Below are 23,956 nucleotides of genomic sequence, written 5' to 3'. Positions count from 1 at the left end.
TGACAAGCTGGGAGAGTTTCCTGCCTCTGTTTCCCATCGATTGTGTTCCATGGTGCTATACAGGGGCCAGGGAAGTCACAAGAGGGTGTGCCCCAACCTGATTCTGGTGACAGCACCCAGGGGGAATTTTATCCATCATTGCTGCATCGTTACTGTCAAACCATGCCCCTTACTCAGTTCCCATCCCAGGGTGGGTTGGGGTGGAGATCTGTGCTCACTTTCACCTTATTTGAGGTAATCATTAACCTGAAGATGCCTGTAGTGTCTGTGAAATAGGAAGGAATCCTCATGTCCCCCTAGTCCCCTCTCTCCCCACCTTTCTCATGGAGTAGCCCCATTCCTTGGCAGCCATCCCCATAGGGATGGTTCTTTTTAGGAAGTGCAGAGCTTTAAATTCCTCCTTGATTTTATGTTCTCAGTCTTCACAACCTGGCTCCTACCACCTCTGAAACTTTCTCTGACCACTCCTTGTTGTTGCTCAGTTGCTAAGTCATGTCCAACTCTTTTGCAACTCCGTGGTCTGTAGCCCCGCCAAGCTCCTCTGTCCATGGGGTTTCCCAGGCAAGGATGCTGGAATGGGTTGCCATTTCCTTCTCCAGGGGATCTTCTTGACCCAGGGGTCGAACCTGGACCTCCTGCATTGGCTGGTGGATTCTTCACCACTGAACCACCTGGGTGACCACTCCCTACCCTTCACCTAACTCTGCTAAGTAGCTTCAGTCGTGTCCGACTCTGTGCAACCCCAGAGACGGCAGCCCACCAGGCTCCCCCGTCCCTAGGATTCTCCAGGCAAGAACACTGGAGTGGGTTGCCATTTCCTTCTCCATTTCCTTCACCTAACTCTACATCACTCCAAACTTCCTTTAGTGCCTCAGCCTGTCATGCCTTATCTGCCCCCCGGGGATGACATCTGCTGTTCTTTCTGCTTAAAACACTCTATCTTGCCCACATGGTGTGAACATTCCTGGAAGAGGGGAAGTAAGTAGAGTTCCTCTGCTCACCTCTCAGGTCCTCAACTTCCCTCTACCTATAGGAGGGTCATATTGTCTAAGGAGTACTCCTTCACTGTCTCTCTCTTCTTGGGACAGTGAACTCTCCAAGAACCGAGTCCCGGACTTATTCCTCTTTGCATCTGCAGCCAGGAGCAGCTAGCTTTGTGGTTGGAAACAGACGCTCACTGTGGGCTTCTTGCCTGAGAGGATGGAAGAAATGGGTGAATAATAATGCACATAATAATGAAAGTTCTTCCGACAGGATTTTTTTTGTGAGTCCTGTGTGTTCAAAATCTCACTTAAGGTTAACAGAACAGGATTTGAGAGGTAAAGAGCGTAAACCAGTGAGTGGTGAAAATCGAAATCTGCCTGATTCCAAAGCCCAAGTTCCCCACAACTACCGAGCGTACAAAGTCACGGATTGGTCGACCAGAAGGACTGCTGCACGGGTAAGGCGCGACTACCTTACCCGTGGTCACCAGACCCGTTTTTGAGGTCTGGCCGCAGATTCCCAGGTGTACAGGCGACGCGTGCGCAGTGCAGTGGAGGCGCCCCCTGCCGGCCGCGCGCGGGAGACGGCGCGGCAAAGGGGCGCTCAGTGCGCCTGCGCGCTCGAGGAGGCGGTGGCAGTTTTCGGTAGTGGCCCGGCGGTTCTCGGTGGGGCGGGCGCGGCCATGGCGCAGCCGGGGAAGCTGCTAAAGGAGCAGAAGTACGACCGGCAGCTGAGGTGAGCCAGGGCTCACCGATTCGGGCGGGCCAGCGGGTTCCTCTGCGTCCGGGCCGGGCCTAAGCGAGCGGGCGGCGCGGTTGGGCCTCTCTCGGGCCTCCCGCTGGGCTGGGCCGGGCCGTGCGTCCAGTGCCCAGGGTTCCGGCCTGGGGCCCCGGTGCTTCTCGAGGGCCGGCACTCGCCTTCCCCGAGGGGCGCGCCCGCCCGCTCGCCACGCGGTGTGCAGGTCGAGGTGCACCGCCCCCAGCGTCCGCCGGGTCACCGCGGCGGCTGCCGGTTCCGCCTCGCTGTGCTCCTGGTTTTGCAGAGTGAGGGGCTCGGGACTACCCCATCTCGGCCGCCGAGGGCAGCACCGAATGTTAGATATTGTTGTAAACAGGCGCTGTCCAGTAGAAATATAATGCCAGCCTCATATGAACCACATACGTAGTTATATATATGTGTATATATAACACATGTATATATGTGTATATGTAACATAATGTTTATATTTGTAGTCACATTAAAAAGGACAAAGAAACAGGTGAAAATAATTTTAATAATTCAGTTTATTTTGTTTAACCCAGTATGTGCAAAATATTACTATTTCAACGCATAATCAGTATAAAAAGTTATTAGAGATATTTTACAATTTTTTCATTCTGTCCTCAGAATCCAACATTTTACACTTTTGGCGCCTCTCAAATTGGACTAGCCTTATTTTTAGTGCCCAGGAGCCACATGTGGCTAATGGACTAATGGATATCTACTTAATGGACTGTAGGTCTAAGTCATCCGGCTAGTGCTTAACTTCTTCCTCTCCCATGCCTTGTCTCCTAACACTCCCCATTCCTTATTTATTGAGCATTTTCTATGTGGTTAAAGGGCTTCCATGGTGTCTCAGCCGTAAAACATTCACCTGCAATGCAGGAGACCATCTACAATGCAGGAGACGTGGGTTTCATCCCTGCATTGGGAAGATCCCCTGGAGAAGGAAATGACAACCCACTCCAGTATTCTTGCCTGGGAAATCCCATGGACAGAGGATCCTGGCGGGCTGTTGTCTCTGGGGTCACAAAAGAGTCGGACATGACTTACAGACTAAACCACCACCAAAGGCAGCAGAAATAGCACAATTATATGGCCTCTCTCCTTTCTGAAGACCCACAAGCCAGAAGTTACAGTATGTCCCTAAGGACCGGAACTCGTTTGCACCTCTGGCTTAGTGCTGTTGTTAGGGGCTTTATGCACTCAATTGTGAGAGCAGTCTTGAAGGCAGATATTCTGTCTCCTTTATAGATGGAAAAACTGACTCTTTAAAGTTTGATAACCTGCCCTGAGTATCCCATGTGTTTGAACCAGTATGTAAACTCAAGCCTTCTGGCTTTTCCAGAGCTGATAAGGTCTGCTCCCTGGGGAAAGGGAAAGGAAATTTCTGGGGAAAGAAGCAAGATGGTAGAGACTTTGTAACCAACTTGTGTTCTCTTGTAAATTCTTGGAGATCCTTGTGTTTTGAAGCAGAGGTAACCATACATGACAGAGCTGATAAAATATTTTAGATTACTAAGTACCTGTGACAAAAGAGAGTTTTTGCTAAATCGAGTCCATTTAAGGAACAAACAGTGAAAACTGTTTATTGGTTTTGAAGTGTCAGAGGGAAGCAGTTACAAGCAAGATTGTGCCACCAACTAGCAGTCAGCAGGCCCTGCCTTCCTTAGCCAGCAAGAGAATGGAGAGGATTGATTTTTGTTTGGGCCATTTCTTGAAACGTATTACCTAGAGATGCACCAATATTCTCTTAGGCTCTTTCTCCAGCTACCCAAGTATCCATCAACCAAATATGCCAAGTGTTTTCTGTGTGCCCTACTTTCGTAGGAAAAAAACAGAGGTTTCCAGTCTGTCTGGTTCTTCTAGACTCATCCTCCATGCATTTGACAACTATTCAATGATTATTTATCCTGGACAAGGCACTGTATCAAGCACTGGGGCTTCAGTGGTGAACGTAGGGAGTGGTCTGTGCCCTTATGGAACTTAGAGTGGAATGGAGAGATGGATGTTCAGCAAATAAAACACCAGATGAGGCAGTTACAGTTGTGATTTACTCTGGAGGACGTACAGGCTACATCATAGGAGAGGATATGCTTTAGACAACGGACAGGAAGCAGCTTAAAGTCTCTGTCCTCCAGGTTATGACATTTTTCTAATGATTTGGGCTTCCCCTGTGTTAAGAAAAGACACATTAGGCTTTCTGGGCAAAGGTTGCCATGTTAGCCCAGCTGTCATGATGCCTGTTTGATCACATATCTTGCCCTGTTAATGATATGCTGGTGTGACAAGATGTAACATATATTTCAGGTTATAACACATTTCTAATCCTTATTACATCTTTCTGTTTGTTAATGTATGCATTTATGAGTCATGCTGTTAGAATTGGGAATAACATTTTAAAGCACTCCTGTAGAAGTCAGTGTGAAGGCTTTTCAGATGGTACTTCAGTTTTCTTGGTAAAGCTTTTCTCACTCTTGAACGTGTCATGGTGGATCAGTATTATGTCAAGATCTTAAATTACACTGGATCCCTGTAATTTAAGGAGAAATAAAATAGAGGATGCATGTCTGCTCAGTTGCTTCAGTTGTGTCCGACTCTTTGCAACCCTGTGGACTGTAACCCTCCAGGCTCCTCTGTCCATGGCATTCTCCAGGCAAGAATACTGGAGTGGGTTGCCATGTACTCTTCCAGGGAATCTTTGCGACCCAGGGATCGAACCCGTGTCTCCGGAGTCCCCTGCCCTGCAGGCATATTCTTTACCCGTTGTGCCACCTGGGAAGCCCAAAATAAAGAATGTTGTTGTTCAATCACTGAGTCGTGTTTGACTCTTTGCGACTCCATGGATTGCAGCACACTAGGCTTCTCTGCCCTTCACCATCTCCCGGAGCTTGCTCAAACTCATGTCCATTGAGTTGGTGATGCCATTCAACCATTTCCTCCTCTGTCATCCCCTTCTCCTCCTGCCTTCAATCTTTCCCAGCATCAGGGTCTTTTCTAATGAGTTGGGTCTTTACAGGTGGCCAAAGTATTGGAGCTTCAGCTTTAGCATCAGCCCTTCCAATGAATGTTCAGGATTGATTTTCTTTAGGATGGACTAGGTGGATCTCCTTGCAGTCCAAGGGACACTCAAGAGTCTTTTCCAACACCACAGTTCAAAAGCATCAATTCTTCGGCATTCAGCCTTCTGAGAATAATAGGTTTTAATAATAATAGAGAATAATAGGTTTTAAATCTAAGGTACTTCTCTAATGTTAATGAATATAAAGACTTTCTGACTTGAGTAATGGACTAAGAGCTGAAAGACCTAGTGTCTAGTTCTAATTTGACCCTCTCCTTTAACCACGACAGGCTCAAGCTGTCTGTCTCAGGTTACTCAGCTGTGTGATTCCCATAACACCTCCTGCTGTTCCTGTCTCACATGTGTGCCATGTGGGTCACATCAGTTATTCGATGCAAGAACACTTTAGCAATCACCATTCAAATAAAGTTGTATTTTCATGGAATTCTTTAAAATGTTAAATTTGTGTCTTTTGTAGGTTGTGGGGTGATCATGGCCAGGAGGCTCTAGAATCTGCTCATGTTTGCCTAATAAACGCAACAGCCACAGGAACTGAAATCCTTAAAAATTTGGTGCTACCAGGTATGATAGTTTTGTGGTTGTAAATTTACTTCTTTAAAGTTTTTAACTAGAAACATATGTTCTTGACGGACTCTGTTTTGTTTCCCAGGTATTGGTTCATTTACAATTATTGATGGAAATCAGGTCAGCGGAGAAGATGCTGGAAATAAGTATGTTCTATTCTTTTCAAATACATTCATGAGGGAAGGCAGTGCATTGTCATGGGAGAGCAAGGCCTAAATCCCAGCTTCACCTCCTCAGTCAGGGTGACTTGACTTTCAGGTGGAAAGTCAAGTCAACTCTGTGTTTAGGATTATGGCAAGGATGGAGTGAGTTAATATAGGTAAAGTGCTAGCAAGCTGTCTGGCAAATAGGCTGTTAGTAAAAGATAGCCATCATTACTGTCTTTATTGTTGTTGTTAATGCAAAGAGTAATCATTATTCCTTAATTTGTGAAATCTGTATCCTTCCTAAGTCCTTGAATTGATTCCTAAGTATTAGTATGTAATTAACAATAATTATATTTTGGGATTATAAAAATAATAAAAACTGCCTTTTATTTGTGGTGTCTTCTAAGCTTGGTCGAGGTTTATCTCTTGCTACATACACTACATTGTCTTTATAAAAATGCCATTTTAAAGTTGGCTTGTATATCATTCTTTAAAGATGATCATATATAGACTGTCAGGGCATTCCTGAATTTGGATTTCAAGCTTCCCTTTTCAGGAGCTTGGAGTCTGGGTTCTCTCATATTTGTCAAAAATCAACAACAATGAGTAAATACAAGGGAAATCAGATTTTGGTTCATACTGAGCTTGGTTAGCCTTTCTTTGGGTAGAGTACCCTGACTCTGAGAAGCAGACTCAGATCTGGGCCTTGGGACATGATAAGGGTATGTGTGGGAGAAAGCCTGAGTAAATCCGTTATAGTTATCTGCAAGAGCAGTCTAGCATTTCCCAAGGGTGGGTCTGTGGAGCTTTGGTTCTAGGGAACATTTATAGCTGTTAAATGGGCATATGCATTCCATGGTCAAATTATAAAGTATTTCCTTAGTATAAGATTTTAATATTGTGTATTATGTATGCTATTAATTTCCAAGTGAGGATATAATGCAGGGTGTTTCCCAAACTTTTGAAAGCCAGGGAACCCTTTTCTCTATGGCACACATTTTGGGAAACATTGATTTATTAGCCTGTCTTTGGTTATACGTTTTCACTCAGCTTTCTTCCTCTAGGAAGTCTGTTATAGTCTAAAACTAAAATATACTTTGTTTTAAACTATGAATGAAGTGCACCAGGTTATTACACATAACCTTCCCTTTATAGTCAAAGAAACCATTAAAATTTTTTTTTATTCTGTTTTAGTTTTTTCCTTCAGAGAAGCAGTATTGGCAAGGTAAAAAATCAGTTTGTAATAGAATATAGTTGTATTTGAATACCTAGTGATGTCACTATGTCTTGATTGCTTGAAAAGCTTTGCTTTGAAAGGGGTTAACTGTTAAATTGTATTAAAATCATTATAACCTGTTTTTAAAAAGATCTTATTATTTCTCTGTGAAAAAAATTAATTATCTCATTTCTTTCCAATCTTGTAAAGATTTATGTGCATGGTAGTTTAAGAACTTAGAAGTTTTATATTGTATCCTGTATTAAAGCTAAATACTAAGTAATGTTAATGGTCAGAAGTTGGGGTATTTGGGTTAAGATTTTTTACCAAGAGTTAGTCAGAATGTGTCTTATTTTTGTATTTATATTAAAAATATTACAGAACCATATTGGTCAACTTAGTGTAGTATTATATACTACATAATGTATTATATAGTATTATGTATGTAGTTTCCTTAAAGACTGACCTCTCGTATTCAGGATTGTAAATGTGGAAGGTTAGCATAAGTCCAAACATGACTTAAAATATCCCTGCCTGCTACCCGGAGTTTTCTGGTCATTTGCCTAATCAGAAAAGTAGAGTGCAAATCATATTAGCCATGTAAGAATTCTGAATAATGATGGTTTAGCTCTGTTTTAAATAATATCATGGTTTAGTCTCAGTTTTTAAACACTATGAAAAGCAGACTTTTCATATCTATGCATGGAATTTGGTTTGTTTTACAGTCTGTTTGCCTGATCTGTAAATTAAGGGGTTACATTTTAACCACATTTTTTTCTAATTGAAGTCAAATGCTTTGTTTTTTAAAGAACCGAGCTCAAGCTGCCATGGAATTCTTACAAGAATTAAATAACGATGTCTCTGGGAGTTTTGTGGAAGAGGTATATATGTATATATGTTATTATTTCTGTACAGAAATATAATTTTTTAGTAATTCAGAGCCCTGGGAATTTAGAATTTTAATCTTTGTATTTTTATGTTCAAAGTTGAATTATTTTAACATTGGAGTCCAGCATTTGCCTCACTTGTTCTAAAAAAGCTTAACCATTTCTGTCATGTTTAATATGATTGTGAAATTGTTGGATTTTCTTTCCCCTGTCCTATTTAGAGTCCAGAAAACCTTCTAGACAATGATCCTTCATTTTTCTGTAGGTTTACCATTGTGGTTGCAACTCAGCTTTCTGAAAGGTAAAATTTTAAGTTAATTTGTTTTTATTTTAACCTCTTATTAGATTTGCATAGTTTTGTTTTCTCTGCAGAGTCTATGGTTTTTAAATTCTTCAATTCAATAGAAACCTTTAATTAGAAGTGGTCTAATTAAAATCTCCAGCATTAAAAAGATAGGGAAGAGAAAAACAGTGAGATGTGAAACTTAGAACAGTTAAATTGAACATTGGTTATTTTTTTAGTGGAAAAAAAAAAACAATTATAGGGAGTGCTTGGGGGTAGATACATAGGTTTTATATATATTTTCTTCTTTATTATAGAAATGGTTTTCAGTAAACGTTCTCCCTAATACGAAAGACAAGGCTTTCATATCTCTCTAGTCCAAGAGATATATTTACTTTGAAACTGCTACCTTGTGGAATTGCTTGCTTTTCAGTCTATCTTTATGTAAATATGCTGTTTCTATGAATGCAAAAGATATATCTTTGCATTTATTATTTAGTAAGGAAGTTGCTTCATTTTAAGGTATTTTCATGTTGGGCATCTATCCGTTTGTTTATGTTCTTGTCTATCATGCCTTCTTTTACAGTACATTACTACGTTTAGCAGACGTCCTCTGGAATTCCCAAATCCCTCTCTTGATCTGTAGGACATATGGACTAGTTGGTTATATGAGGATCATTATAAAAGAACATCCAGGTAAAATTGTTGCACATATGGGGCTTCCTGTTGGTTGTTTTAGCTGTAATTTTAGGAACCGGATAATAAAGAAAGTCAGTTTGAAATCACAAAGTTAATTTATAGCAGCAAAACTCTGGTTACAGGTTCAAAGTGCTAATCAGAGTCAGTAGGCTTTAATCTTCCTATTTCCTTTACTAAGCATTATAGAAGGATACAAAGCAGGAGATAAAATAGGTATAGCTTCTTCGTGTTACTAGGAGGCTTGGCAGCTATACAAGTACCTAGCTTTTTTTGCCTCTTAACCTACACAGGGCATGTATGGCGGGCACAGGCAAGAGCCAAAGTATGTGGGTCACACTGATATAGAGAGGTTACACTACCTTTTCCCCACCGGTTTTCTATTCTATTCTTATATAGGCCTCAGGCTCCCCCAGTTCAGGTGTAATTCCACACAACAATCAAGGTATTTGACTAACTACTGTTCCAAGGAAACTGTTAGTAGGAGACTAAAGTCATTCAAAGGCAGGCTTGCATCAACTCAAGTCCCTTACTTACACGATTTTGATTTTAAATCGTCATAAGATTTTCACTCAGGACTCATACATTGCTGTGGGCCAGGTCGTCTGTTAGTGCAGTGATAGTATCACTGAAAAGTGATGTCTGCTTGGGAAGCTAGTGAGTGGCTTTGGGGGATAAGCTTTTGGCAGTAGGGCTGGGTCATTTAAGAGTTGTGAGAAGAGTGATAAGGTAAACAGTTTGTTTTAAATGGGTCACTCTGAAGCCCAGTGAGAATGAATGGATTTGGAGGGACAAAGGTGGGAGGCAAGGATTGCTTTTAGATTTTCAGTGGTCTAGGTCTGAGAAAGAGAGAGAGACAAAGACAGAGAGAGTGTCCTTGACTGAGGGCAGATGTTATGAGGATAGGGAAGAGGGGAGAGATGATAATGAAGGTTAAGCTTGCTAGCTGTATGCCGGCCTTTATGTAGGTTATTTCATTTACTCTTTTCCAAATCCTTATAAAGTCGATACTGTTGTATCTGCTTTTTACAGATAAAGATGCTGAGGCATAGAGAGATTAAGTTATTTGCCTAAGGTCACACAGCTAGCAAGTGACAGAACTGAGCCTCTCTCTAAACACTCACTGAAGTTGCACACTTCCCCGTACTCTCCTATATGGAGGGCTGTGTACGAAGTGACATCAGGATGTGGGGAATGGCTGATAACTTGGCCATGGAAGCTTGAAGTCCAGGAAGACCATCACATCCCTAAGGAGGAGGCATAGGTAGAGGGTGATGCTGTCTGTTGAAAACCATGGGAGGAGGAAGGGTAGGTTTTTGGGTGCTATCTGAACACATTTTCATCTTTTCCGATTATAATAACAAGAAAATTCTGCACTAAAGGAATCTTCATTTTATTTTTATTAATACTGTAGTCCACTTATGATTTGTGCATTTAGTAAAATATAAGTTTATATGTATATGGAAATTTAACTCAGTAATGAACAAAACAATGAGAAAAACCTGTAGGCCCTATGTCCATTTAAAAATTACAGATTTCCTAAGTTACTGTAATATATATGTTGGCAGCAATATTGCTAAGGAAATAAGTTTATCTTTTGGGATTATTTGGTTCACAGTAATAGAATCTCATCCAGATAATGCGTTAGAGGATCTACGACTGGATAAGCCATTTCCTGAACTGAGAGAACATTTTCAGTCTTATGATTTGGATCATATGGAAAAAAAGGTTGGTGGTGTGTGTGACTTTTCATTTATAAGTATACTGAAAACTTTTTTTTTTAACCTAAGGTTTTTGAATTACAAAGTGAGAAAATATAAAACTCATCCAGTTCACACAAGTCACACAGGAACAACATTGTACCTAATTTATTTTAACTAAATCTATCTTTCCCCCAAATTTAAAAACTTTTTTATTGAAGAAAAGTACATTAACTGAACATATCTCTGTAATCAACACTCAGGTCGAGAAATTGGAATGAGTGAGTGAGTGTGAGAGTGTGTGAGAGTGTGTGTGTGTGTATGTGTTTGCCGTGCAGCACATAGGATCTTAGTTCTCTCAGTTAATGTACTTTGAAGAAAAGTACATTAACTGAACATATCTCTGTAATCAACACTCAGGTCGAGAAACTGGAGTGAGTGAGTGAGTGAGTATGAGTGTGTGTGTGTGTGTTTGCCATGCAGCACGTAGGATCTTAGTTCTCCGGCCAAGGATTGAACCTGTGCCCCTGCAGTGGAAGCAGGGAGTCCTAACCACGGGATTGGACACTGACACGTACCAGAAGCCCTCTTCATGGTTCTTTTCTCCTAAACAAAGAGATATACTTTTTAGAATAGTTTGAATGTGGGGTGGGTGTTTGTTGAAATTGACTCCTGTTGAAACTTATTTTTAGAGTTTGAGAATTACCAAGGCAACTGCATATTTCATTATAGAAATAATCATATTTATAACAGGCCATGTAATTTAAGGCATATATGTGTATTTTCCTACCTACACATTAATTAAAGTGCAGGTATTTGGTTCATCAGCAAACACAAAAAAGATCCTTTGTCCTTAGTCTAGGCTTGGTGTCTGAAATCAAGATGTGAAAGTGAAAGTCGCTCAGTCCTGTCCAACTCTTTGCGACCCCATGGACTATACAGTCCATGGAATTCTCTAGGCCAGAATACTGGAGTGGGTAGCCTACCTCTTCTCCAAGGGATCTTCCCAACCCAGGAATCGAACCAGGGTCTCCTGCTTTGCAGGTGAATTCTTTACCAACTGAGCTATCAGAGAAGCTCTACTTGAGCTTTATTTCTGAGTGGCAGTCTCTGAGACTGTTTTCTGAATGGTAAAAGGGACAGTTGTAGTATATACCTGCCTTACTAGGATTAAATTGGACACTGCCTCAAAAAGCTTTGTTAAGCAATTTTTATTAACCCAGCTCGTTTTTCCTCCATTCTTTATTCCACATATACTGAGAGATGCAAACATGGTGGAATAATTGAGTAAAATATTATTGAATTTGTTGAAAATGATATGGTGTAGTGAAAAATAAATGTTAACTAATACTGATATTTTCTTTGATTGTTTATTTTTAGGACCATAGCCACACTCCATGGATTGTGATTGTAGCTAAATACTTAGCACAGTGGTATAGTGAAGTATGTCCTTTCTTTCTTTCTTTCTTTTTTCCCTAAGATTTATTTATTTGACCGTGTTGGGTCAAAGTTGTGGCCTGTGGGATCTTTGTTGGCACATGGGACTTCTTGTTGCTTGCGCACAGGCTTCTCTAGTTGTGGCGCAGGCTTAGTTGTCCCACGGCATGTGGGATCTTAGTTCCCTGACCAGGGATTGAACCCACATCCCCTGCATTGGAAGGCAGATTCTTAACCACTGGACCAGCAGGGAAGTTCCAGTATTTCCTTTCTTGAGAAAGGACTTTCAGTTTATTATAAAGAATTTCACTGGAGGGGATGGGAGACTGATATTTTTTCCTTGTGGGGTTATAGGAAAGGTAGGTGTTTTTCAGTTTGAATCTAGCATTTTCTCTTTTGATACTGACATTTTTATTAACAAAATGAAATTTGAACAAATGTCATTCTGAAACTGGCAGTGAGGAATGAATGTAGAGAAATGGCCCACACGTTTTATTTTCTGTCAAGTCAGCTGGTTTCACTAAGGTATTGATTACCTGATGCAGTCTCATGGGAAAATGGGGGGGACACTGGACTTTTAATTTCCATATCTTGAGTTTTTACAACTATATTTAAATTTATTTAACCCAATTTAGACCAATGGACGAATACCTAAAACATATAAAGAAAAAGAAGACTTCAGAGATTTGATTAGACAAGGTAATTTGGGATTTGATTAAACCTCGTATAAAGTTTAAAAAGATTGCTTGAAGCTGATTTTATTGTATTTCTGTCAGCACTTCTGTTGGATGATGCCATCATGAGCTTTTATTTTATTTTCCTCAGGGGAGGTTAAGGAACCACTCCTTGTGTAATTTTAAGAATGAATAATGATAAGCTGTATTTCTTCTTAAGGTTCAATATCCAGTCCTCCCTTCTGAATCTGACAAGGTTATTTCCTTAATGTTGGGGAAAGAGAAGGAATGAAAAGAAAAGGGCTGTTCTTTGCTAATCAGTTTCTATTTTAATAGGAATTTTAAAGAATGAAAATGGGGCTCCAGAAGATGAAGAGAATTTTGAAGAAGCTATTAAAAATGTGAATACAGCACTAAATACAACTCAGGTATTAAGAGCTTCTGAAGTATTCACCAGTAAAAGGTGTTTTCTGAAGTCCTTGTAGGTGAAATAGTTGATTTTAGGTTTAATATTTCTTAAATTGTATAGTTGGTTAGAAATTAATATTATAATACAGCTTTAATTTTCTTTTATTAGATTCTGTATTGTCCTTGTTAAAATGGATGTCAGTGCTTCAGCATATAATATTTATACAGATTTACATAATTATTTGAAGTACATGATTTGTGAGTAGTAAGGGTTTAGGGGTAGGAATTATATAATGAAGGTATTATTTTGCTGGTCCAAATAGTGTTGCCTGAAAAGTTAAATCTTACTCTGCATTTGCTTTTATTTTATTTTTTTGTATTTGCTTTTAACAGTAATTATTTGAATACATTGGAAGATGTTCTTAATGACATCATATACCTTAAAAATTACTTGGAGGACTTTATTGTTGAAGTCTGACCAGTGAAGTTTTGGGGGAACTTTGGAATAACACAATTGGTAGTTTAAGTTAGAATTTTCTTATAGTTTAAAACAGCAAAAAACGCTACCTTTCAAGTTAGGAAAGCACTTAAGGTGTCATTACAAACTTTCTGGAGACAGTGAGGTAGTGTTGCTGAGTGATTAAAAGTATGTGCTGTGTGAATCACACAGTTTTTTGGGTGATAGAAATTTTCTAATGTCTCAATTGGAGTAATGGTTAAAAGTATATGTATAGTTACAAGAAAGCATCAAATTGTCATTTAAGATTTGTGCATTTCACTGAATGTATGATTTATCCCAACTGAAAAAAAAAAAACAAGGTTCTGTGGTTGGGGGACAGTGAACTAAGCAAACAGACAAATGTACTAGGTGCTATTAACAAAATTAGAGCAGAACAAAGGGGTAGAGCATGTGGGGAAGGAGGAGGTCTGAGATCGGGAGGGACCAGGGAGACTTTGAAGGAGATGTGTTTAAGCAGAAGTCTAAGTGAAGTGTGACATGCAGAGGTCTGGAAGAAGAGCTTTTCAGGCTGAGGAAGTACAAGTACAAAGGCCCAGAAGGGGGATGACGCCTGGCATTTGTTCAAGGATAGGTATGAAAGCCACTGTGATTGGAATGAAGTGAACAAGGGGGAAAGTGGTGGGAGGAATTTAGGTTTGGAGAGGCAGAAAGGGCCCCATCATAAAGGCAATGCAGGCCACTGAAGTGTTTTGAGCAGAGGAATGAAGTGACCTGATTTATAGTTCTAAAAAAGTTACATTCTGGCTCTTTTGAGGACAAAAGACTCTAGAGGGGAGTGGAAGCAGAGAGTTACCAGTAAGAAATTTCTTTTTTCCACGTAACAGTAGAACCAAAGCCTACAATTTCTATAGTTTTTATAACATATGATGTTCTTGCTTGCATTAAAAGTTCTTAACTATCTTGCTTTTTTTGGAGTGCTTGTCTTCTTCCACCATCAGTAGTTAGGGTATATGGGTTTCAGATTTTTTACAAGCTGAGAAAACATGAAGGATTACAAGTCTAGCTTGGGATTAATGTCTGTTTTCTTCATTCTGTCTTCAAATATAACTATAAATTAGGCTGCTTCTTTACTCCATGTATGATGTAAGAAAATAGGTCAGTCTTTAAATGCTAACAGGAGTGGGCAGGAGGGGATTTTCTTCTATTCTCTCTTTCCCCAACAAATCTCCATCTGGTGATAATTCTGAATAAAAGTCCAAATCAGAAGTTTGTGTTTGAAGTTGTTTGGAAGATTACAGTGAAAATAAAGGTGGGCAAATTCTTAGTATAGGTAAATGTTTTGTGTTCCTTTATTAGATCCCAAGCAGTATTGAAGATATATTTAATGATGATCGCTGCATAAATATCACCAAACAGGTAACAACAAACAAGTAAAATTAGTGCCCCTTAACCTTCAGGTCAAATTGAAATGTCACTTAATATTATTATTTTCTTTTTTTTAGACTCCGACATTTTGGATTTTAGCTCGTGCCTTAAAGGAATTTGTGGCCAAAGAGGGTCAAGGAAATCTACCTGTTCGAGGCACAATTCCTGATATGATTGCAGATTCAGGCAAATATATAAAACTTCAAAATGTGTAAGTCACCTGTCTTCAAGCTATGTAAGAGAAAAATCAATCTGTTTATATTAGAGAGGAACATGTTTTATCAGTCTGCCAGAAATCAGAAATCAAATGAAAGTTTGTTATAATCTCATTACTTTAAAAATAAGCTAAAAAACTTAGAGGGCAGATGTTTTTAAAAATTTATTTTATTTTTAAGAATAGTTTTAGGTTCACAGCAAAATTGGGCAGAGAGTATAGAGAGTTCCCACTTACTTTCTGGGGGTCAGACTTTTTCTTTCATATTTCAAGATAAACCCAACATTTGAACACTTAAATCTGTGCTATGAACTGTTCTATGTATTAACTAATTTAATATTCACAAAAATCCTATGAGAGAGATACTGTTATTGTCCCAGTTTTACAGGTGAGGAAACTAAGGCATAGAAGAGGTCATTTATTCAGGGCAGGACAACTGGTAAATGGTAAAACCAGGATTTGAATTCATGAAACTCAGATCTGTACTCATAACCATGGCTCTGTTCTCTTTTATCTGTAATTTAAAGCTTTCAAGACTTTAGTTTTTGATAAATTTTTTGTCATTAATGTTTCATAATTTAAAGAGTTCATGACTGTAGACAGAGATGTGCTATCCACTGTCATAAAGATGGGTCTCAATAGATAATACCCCTGTGTATCTTTGGGTATGCTGTGGATAAATGCAGGGCCACTGGCCTGGCTTCTTCAAGGGCCAGATAATGTCACACAGAGAAGGTCTTTATTTCATAGACGGATTGTACTCTTCATCTCAGTCATTCTCTTAACAAATCTTTGTTGCCGTAGCCTAAAAGTTCAACTACTTAAAACTTGGGAAAAGTCAGTTGAGAGAAAGAGTATGACCTCATATCAGAGGTGATCAGCTTAACACTGATCATCTCTAGAGGGTGACCATCTCAAGTTTTACATGGATTTGTTAGATGGTCGGTTTTGAAGGATTTAACTTTCCTTGGACTTGACTTCAAGGAGATTGAAAAAGTGAAAGTGAAGTCGCTCAGTCGTGTCTGACTCTTTGCAACTCCATGGACTGTAGCCTGCCAGGCTCCTCCATCCATGGAATTCTCCAGGCAAGAATACTGGAGTGGATTGCCATTTCCTTTTTCAGGGTATCTTCCCAACCCAGGGATTGAACCCGGGTCTTCCACATTGCAGGCAGACTCTTTATCATCTGAGCCACGAGGGAGCTTAAGCGTGTTCTTTTGCAGCATATTTTGTTAGGTCCTCTATCAGAGAAGCATGGATCATGGACTTCTCCAGGAGGGCAGGTTTTAAGTTAGGTGCTGTTAATTACTCAGAGATCCTAGGTATTAGGTGAAGTCCCAGAGTCCATCACCAGCCACTAACAGGTGCTACTGGTAGCATTTCCATGGCATTGTCACATTTCATAGATTGCCAGATCAGTATTTTTTTCATGAAAGGGAAAGACTTTTTTTGTTTGCTTCATGGTGATATTTAAATCTGGCAATTTAAATATTTGTTAATAGTAGCTTTTTGTTGTTCTTTTCCAGTTACCGTGAAAAAGCAAAGAAAGATGCTGCTGCTGTGGGTAATCATGTTGCCAAATTGCTTCAGTCTATAGGCCAGGTAAGCTGCTGGGCACAGTGCCTTTGATAGACAGTACAGCGCCACATGGGCCGGATTGCATTGCATAAACCCAGCCAGGAAGGGCTCAGAGAGAGGGTGTGGCACTGGCTCAGACCTTCTGCAGAGGGTCTGTCACTTGCCTGCCTAATGAGAAGGCCTGTCATAGTGACTGGCTTTGTGCTGCACCCTCTGTTGATTTTCTTTTACACTGGAGCAAAATCTGCATTTATCTCTTTACAGGCACCAGAGTCCATTTCAGAGAAAGAATTAAAATTACTCTGTAAGTCACCTTGACTTAAATTTCCTTATTTTGTTTGATAAAAAATGTGACATGGGAAGTGTTCCCAGCAATTTTAAATGGTTGAAATTAACATTTTTCCATGGTCTCAGTGGTATCAATATAGGTAATTATTGGGTAAGGTTTTTTTCTCTCTTTCATAATGAAAGGAGAGGGTATTCTAAGACTGGTCAGAGATAGGTCATATCTGTATTGATACATTGAAAATTATCAATAATGCAGAATTGTTTTCAGGTTATTAATTTTAAATAACTTGGAAAAGTCTTATCTGAAGAGTTTGGATATGAAGTCTTGAGTCATATGTACATTGACAAGATTGGTTTAAATACTAATTTTGATCAGTATTTGATCAGACTGTGATAGAATTAGGAATTTTGCCGTTTAGTTTCAGGCTAGGCTCCTGGGGTCTTTTTGATAACTCTTGAGTAGGCCCAGAATATTTAAGAGTTAATTTAAGAATAAGAAAGTGTGTTTCATATGCCATCTGAGAATTTTTCCCTGTAGCTATGACCTCTTGTTTCTGGAAAAGCATGTTTTGTATGTTACCCATTCTTAAAATATATGTATTCAAATTATCCATTTTAAGATTCTTCAGCAATGTTTGTTTAGGCTTAGATTTTTTTGTTCCACTACTAATCTTGCACCTCGTTTATATATTAGTGTTTGTTCTACTACATTATATGATACCAGATTAAAAGCTGGATATTGGGTATTTGAGAGTATTTGAAGGTATTTGGATATTATTTTGATCTCTTTACTGGAATACATTTGAAAATTCTCATAATACAAAGTTTTTTGTTTTTAAAGCCTTAACTTATACCCAGAGCACACTATATATACCACTCTTCTTCAGGACTGCTTATCTAGAATAATAAAAATTACTATTCATTGAGCCCTGTCAGGCTTTCTGCTAGGTATCTACTTTATACAGTTGGAATTCTGATCCACAGAACAACTCAAAGTTAAAAAATATATTTCTATTTTACGAATGAAAATTGAGGCTCAGACAGGTGCCGTCACCCATGTACCCAGTGCTGAACTGATTATAATGCCAAGAACATGAATTTAAGATGGCTTGTGTTGTAGTGCCATTTCTGCTAACCATTAGAGCCACTTCTTCATATTTCTATGTCTGTAAAGAGGATACACAAAATTTTCTGTTCTTAATCAGCATATTAGTGTATCTTAACCATTTACTTCCATCATGCCTTTCCTGTGTTCAGGCAGCAATTCAGCATTTCTTCGAGTGGTGAGATGTCGATCCTTAGCTGAAGAATACAGCTTGGATACAGTTAACAAGGATGAAATTAGTGAGTAATAACCTTTTGATGCCAAGTTAAGGATATGATATTTTATACATACTGTATAACAGTATGTATAATAGAGTGTATGGTGATAATATAAAGATAATATAAATATTTATACTCTAAATTTTATTCTATAAGCCTGTCCAAGTGGTCGTAGTTTCAAAATATAAAACTCAGTGTGCTGTGTGGTGCTTAGTCACTTGGTCGTGTCTGACTCTTTGCGACCCCATGGACTGTAGACCACCAGACTCCTCTGCCATGGGGCAAAATACTGGAGTGTGTTACCACACCCTCCTCCAGGGGGTCTTCCCAACCCAGGGATTGAACCCAGGTCTCCCACATTGCAGGTGGATTCTTTACCATCTGAGCCACCAGCAAAGCCTATAAAACTTAATGTACATATATAATCATATTTAGGTCACTGAGTAAGTGGTGTTATATGTAGAAGAGCTAAATTTAGCATTTTACTACTTTATTAGAGATTATGTGACCATAACTAACTATCCATAATACCACTGGGCTTTATTTAAATAATAAATTTCCCTTTATTTTACTACTATGTATCATTTTCTATTTTATTGTTACAAAATATTTAAATTTTGTGATAGAATTACCTTGTATTCTGAAACTTGAGTATATAGTAAATTCGGTTTTTCCTTGTTTTTAAATCATGAATTACCCAAATTATACTGAAATGTTTTTCCTTTCAGTTTCCAGCATGGACAATCCAGATAATGAGATAGTATTATACTTAATGTTACGGGCTGTTGATAGATTTCATAAACAGCATGGTAGATATCCAGGTAAGGATAGCAATTAAATTATCAAATACAGTGAAAACATTTCTTTTCGGCTTCACAGCATGGCTTGCGGAATCTTAGTTCCCTGACGAGGGATTGAACCCAGGCCAGAGCAGTGAAAGTTCCAAATCCTAGCCATTGGACTGCCAGGGAGTTCCCAATAAAATCTTAAATAAATACTTAAATGGAATGAAATCTTAAAGGGTTCTTGGGGTATTTACAGTAGTACAATGCTTGAATTCACACTGGAAACAGTTTACAAATGGTTCATCTCAGTGAGGCCAAGTGTAACCAACTGCAAACAGTATTTGATTCTGAACTATTACAGGGGACTGTTGGTTAGTTGCATATAGGATAAAACTTTTTCCTGCTAGTTTCTATAGCTGACTTCTAAGATTCACACTGAGTTTGATTTGGTAGAATGGGAAAAATCACAAGAAGTATGCCAGTGACTTCTGAACTCAGAACCCTGAAGATGTTTCTTTGCTCAGTATCTATTTTTTGTTATCTATAAATGTAGTGATTGGGGAATTAGCATATGCTCCAAGGTCTTCAGTTGTCCAGGACATCTTTATTAAGATGATAGTTTTAATTGTGCAGGATTATTGCATAGCAGCACATTCTGGGTGTGTCATAAAGCCTGTTGCCCCAACTGATGTAGTATACCCGAGTTATAATGTTAATGAGCAAGCTTACCAGAAAAGGAAAAAGAATAAAACATCAAATAAATGTACTGCTTTATTTGTATTGTTTGCTTAAAATGTATTTTTTGTTATCTTCTGCATAACAGACCATCCCCAAATTTAGTAGTTTAAAACAATCCATTATTGTGTCTGTGATTTTGAGGGTTGGCTGGGTTCAGTTAGATAGTTCTCACTGGGGAAAGGGCATCCCATGGAGATGCATGATGCCTAGGGCTGGAGTCATCCAAGAACGGAGGTGCAGGACACCTGGGGCTGGAGTCATCCACGAAGACATACTCACTCACATGTGTGGCACTTCAGCCAGGGTATCTGGAACTGCTGGGGGCTGCTCAGGCATCTCTCCCCTGTGGCTCACTGGGGCTTCCATTCAGCATGGCAGTTCAAGATTTCTTATATAGTGGCTGCCTTCCCCAGAGTTAACAGTTCCAAAAGACTAAGGTCAATGGCACAAGGCTTTTCATGACTTGGCTTTCGAGCATCACTTATGTCCTATTGGCTTAACAGAGTCAGCTTAGATTAAGAGTGGGATGGGGACCACATGAGGGCATGAAGAGGCGTTCATTGGGGAGCCATCTTGGGAAATTAGCTATTATATAGAGCACAGACTTTGGAGTTAAACCTAGGTTCAAATCACTTCTTGTCTTCTTGATCTTGGGTGAGTCACTATTTCCTTCCAAGCCTCAGTTCTCTCAGTATGGAATGGTGATAATAATACCCTGTTAGATTGTTAGGGTTAGGTACATGATGTATGAAAATCACTTAACACACTGCCTAGCTTTTTATAAGTACTTAATAAAGAGGAGATGCTACTATTTTGAGGACAAGGAATAATGATAGTTTTTAAACTAAAGGGGTTAAAAACTAAACTAGAGGGATTTAACAGTACCTGGATATTATGGCAATTACATTTTTCCTTCCACGTAATAATAATAGCTTCCCTTTGATAGTTTGATCATTAAGAACTGCCTGGGCTCATATCGCAGTTTTGCTACTTATGAGCTAAGTAACTCAGGCAAATAACCTGATCTCTCTGTGCCTCAGTTTTCCCATCTATAAAATGAAGATAATAATAGTGTCTATTTCACAGGGTTGTTGTGAGGATTAAATGAAGTAATATACAGATGGTATTTAAAACAATGTCCAGTGTCTATTAATGCTCCATAAGTGTTACTTATTATTAATTATAGCTTTATGTCTTTAGTGTCATTTAATCTCCTAGAAAGGGTAATAAACACCAGAATTTTTATAAAGGATGTGTGTGTGTGTATATATAGGACATTACTTTCTCATTTATTCAGTTCTATCAAAAAATCACTGAGCACCAACTATGTGTCAGATAGTCTTCTAGATACTGGGTATAGAGCACTGAACAAAGCAGATTTGTTAAACTCTGTTAAATAGGTTTTTAGATGGTTTCTTTGATTGTTACAGGTTTGTGATAGTTGCAAATATTGGTCTCATACTTTCCATTATTTTTGTTCTTTTTTCAGATTTATAGTTTTGACTAAACAGCTAAAACTGGATTAAATAGAAGAGGCAGTCAACAATTTTGAATCATGTATTTATTTCAATGAAAAATAATTTTTTTAATATATATATTTTTTAGGAGTGTCTAACTATCAAGTTGAAGAAGATATAGGAAAGTTAAAGTCTTGTCTCACTAGCTTTCTTCAGGAATATGGATTATCTGTAATGGTGAAAGACGATTATGTCCATGAATTGTGAGTATTTTTTTTTTAGGGAGCATATGAGACAGTACTGTTGTGTCATATGGCTAATCTGTTTTCTTGTCACCATCATTTCCTGTAGTTGCCGATACGGAGCTGCTGAACCACACACCATTGCTGCATTCTTAGGGGGTAAGTTCCAGAGACAGAAGACTGTCACCTGTTGTTATATAGTACAGTTGTGAAGTTTTGTTTTCCTAGCTGTTTTAACTAAGGAGGTCAGTGTAGCACACTTGGTTTCCCTGCTTTCTATCTCTCCCACTGCTGTCCTGAAGCATAATTAATCTTTCTAATGCATAGCTCTGATTGTTTCTCTCACTTAACTAACCTTCTGACCTGCCAGTACACACATATACACTATAGAAGTCCTCAGAAAACAAATCCAGAGTCCTTCATTCTGTGTTCTGGTTTTACCCAGCCTTTCTTTCCTTGTTTTTTTCAAGTTACTTGCTTTCCCCCTAGATATGCCCTATGATTGCCTGCTCCTTGAATCTTTACCCCTCTCTGGACCCATTTGCCCTAAATCTCCCTCTTTCTTGCATGTCTAAAATCTACCTGTTTTTCATGACCCAATTCAACAATATCTTCTTTCATAAGACTCCTTGGAGGCTGGAAGTTTGAGATCAGGGCTGGTTTAATTGGTTTCTGGTGAGGCCTCTCTCCGTCTCTTCATGGCTTGTAGGCAGTCACCATCTTGCTGTGTGCCATAACCTCTTTTCTGTGCAGGAAGGTGAGGGTGGATGGAACAGAAGCTCTCTAGTGTCTCTTCTTAGAAGGCCCCTCCCCATGACCTTAGTTACCTAATTACCTCCCAAAGACTATCTCCAAATATGGTCACATTGAGGGTTAAGGCTTTAACATACAAATTTTGGGGTACATGCCTTTGGTCTACAACATGTGCATCTTATTATTATTCTGCACAAGTCACTTCTTTGGGGTCTTTGTTTAAATATTATCTTTGTGAAGCCATTGCTGATTCCCTGATTTAAAATAGTCCCTCCTCTTGCACTCATATCCCCCCTACCCTTTGCTTTTTCTCCTTAGCTCTTAGTCACTTGACATTTTACTTGTTTGTAAATTCTCTCTTCCTCACTACTGAAAAGTAAAATCCATGAGGACAAGGATTTTTGTCTTTTGTTCCCTGCTGTATCCCTAGTGCCTGGAACAGTATCTGGTACAGGGCAGAGTCTGATTTTATTGAATGAATGAATGTGAAAGCAGAAGCTTCAGATTATAAAAGATGATAAATTGTTTTCTTAGTTGTTTTTTGTTGTTGTTTCTTTGTTTTCTATTGTTTTGTTTTGAATGTGCATGCATACCAGTCGTGTTTGACTCTTTGCGACCCCATGGACTATAGCCTGCCAGGCTCCTCTGCCCATAGAATTTTCCAGGCAATAATACTGGAGCGGGTTGCCATTTCCTTGTCCAGGAGATCTTCCTGACCCAGGGGTAGAACCCATGTCTCCTGCGTCTCCTGCATTGCAGGTACCTGGGAAGCCAGGTTGTTTTGAATAGTAACTTTAAAACTTCTTACTATCTCTATATACTCAGACTGTTACTGAGTATAGCAGTCTAGCAGTATTTAATATAGATCTTTTCCAAATTACAAATATCCTTTAACCCCTTTTTATTATAAAACATGCACAGGGTAAGATTCAAATGCAACAGAAGGGTATCCTTTGAGAATCTTTTCTGTCTTTAAAAAAGCCTTTTTTAAAAAATGTAGTAATTTATAATACTGTTTGATTTTTTCTTGTGTAATATATTTTGCCAATATTTTTAAACCACCATAATTTCAAAAACTTCTTTCTTTTAAACTATGGCATAATATTTCAGGGTGTGAATGTATAGAACAAATTTTTTATTTCCTTTAATAACATAGTTATAAAAGCTTATAGTCCCTTGTTTTGATATGACTCAGTAAGTTGTGTCTGTTTTGGGTTATTGTTAAACATCTTTGGTTTTGGAAAGGAAAGGTTTTCTTTACAGAATTGAGTATTTTTATATTTATATAATTTTTAAAATTCTTTTTCAAAGATTTGCTTTTCTCCTTTTTCCTTGCAGGAGCTGCTGCTCAAGAGGTTATCAAAATAATCACCAAACAATTTGTAATTTTTAATAATACTTACATTTATAGTGGCATGTCACAAACTTCAGCAACTTTTCAGTTGTAGAATAAGCACCCTATAGTGTGTTAATGACTGAAACTGTAATTGTCTTCAGTTTGTGCCCTAGTCTGTCAAGTTCTGCTAGGGAGAATTGTTAAATTGTTTCCTTAATAAACATTTTTCTCATTTGTAATAATGTAATCTTGTTCTTTGGGGGGCGCAGGGAGGTGAGGTGGAGAGGAAGGAAACAATTTTCTCAGAGAATAAAAGTTATCCATTCCTAATTGAGTTCATTATTTCTGGCTTGCTATTTCAAAGTTACTTATAGAAATGTGTTACATTAGAAACAGCTTAAAATATTTTTTTCTTAGGCTTAAATAATGAATTTAAGGCATGTGCCGATTTTAGCTGTGGAGATCTTAGTAAATATCACTATTTGCTAAAACTAATACAATTTAAAGAAAACAAATATTTC

General features: G+C 38.7%; 1 protein-coding gene across 1 annotated transcript; it reads left to right on the top strand.

Moving 5' to 3' along the window:
- Positions 1-1,564: 1,564 nt before the first annotated feature.
- NAE1 (NEDD8 activating enzyme E1 subunit 1) lies at positions 1,565-23,677 on the top strand. The gene is made up of 20 exons (XM_069548943.1): positions 1,565-1,719; positions 5,283-5,386; positions 5,475-5,535; positions 6,730-6,760; positions 7,561-7,632; positions 7,860-7,939; positions 8,508-8,617; positions 10,236-10,345; positions 11,698-11,760; positions 12,390-12,453; positions 12,765-12,856; positions 14,653-14,712; positions 14,799-14,932; positions 16,462-16,537; positions 16,778-16,817; positions 18,059-18,145; positions 18,853-18,945; positions 21,253-21,367; positions 21,456-21,505; positions 23,438-23,677. Exons 1-20 carry the CDS (start codon positions 1,667-1,669, stop codon positions 23,545-23,547), a joined length of 1,605 nt encoding a protein of 534 aa, XP_069405044.1. The 5' UTR covers positions 1,565-1,666; the 3' UTR covers positions 23,548-23,677.
- The last annotated feature ends 279 nt before the right edge of the window (positions 23,678-23,956 follow it).

The sequence above is a fragment of the Ovis canadensis genome, chromosome 14 (genome assembly GCF_042477335.2).
Source record: "Ovis canadensis isolate MfBH-ARS-UI-01 breed Bighorn chromosome 14, ARS-UI_OviCan_v2, whole genome shotgun sequence".
Lineage (NCBI taxonomy): Eukaryota > Metazoa > Chordata > Mammalia > Artiodactyla > Bovidae > Ovis > Ovis canadensis.
This window is presented reverse-complemented; position numbering and strand designations above follow the sequence as displayed.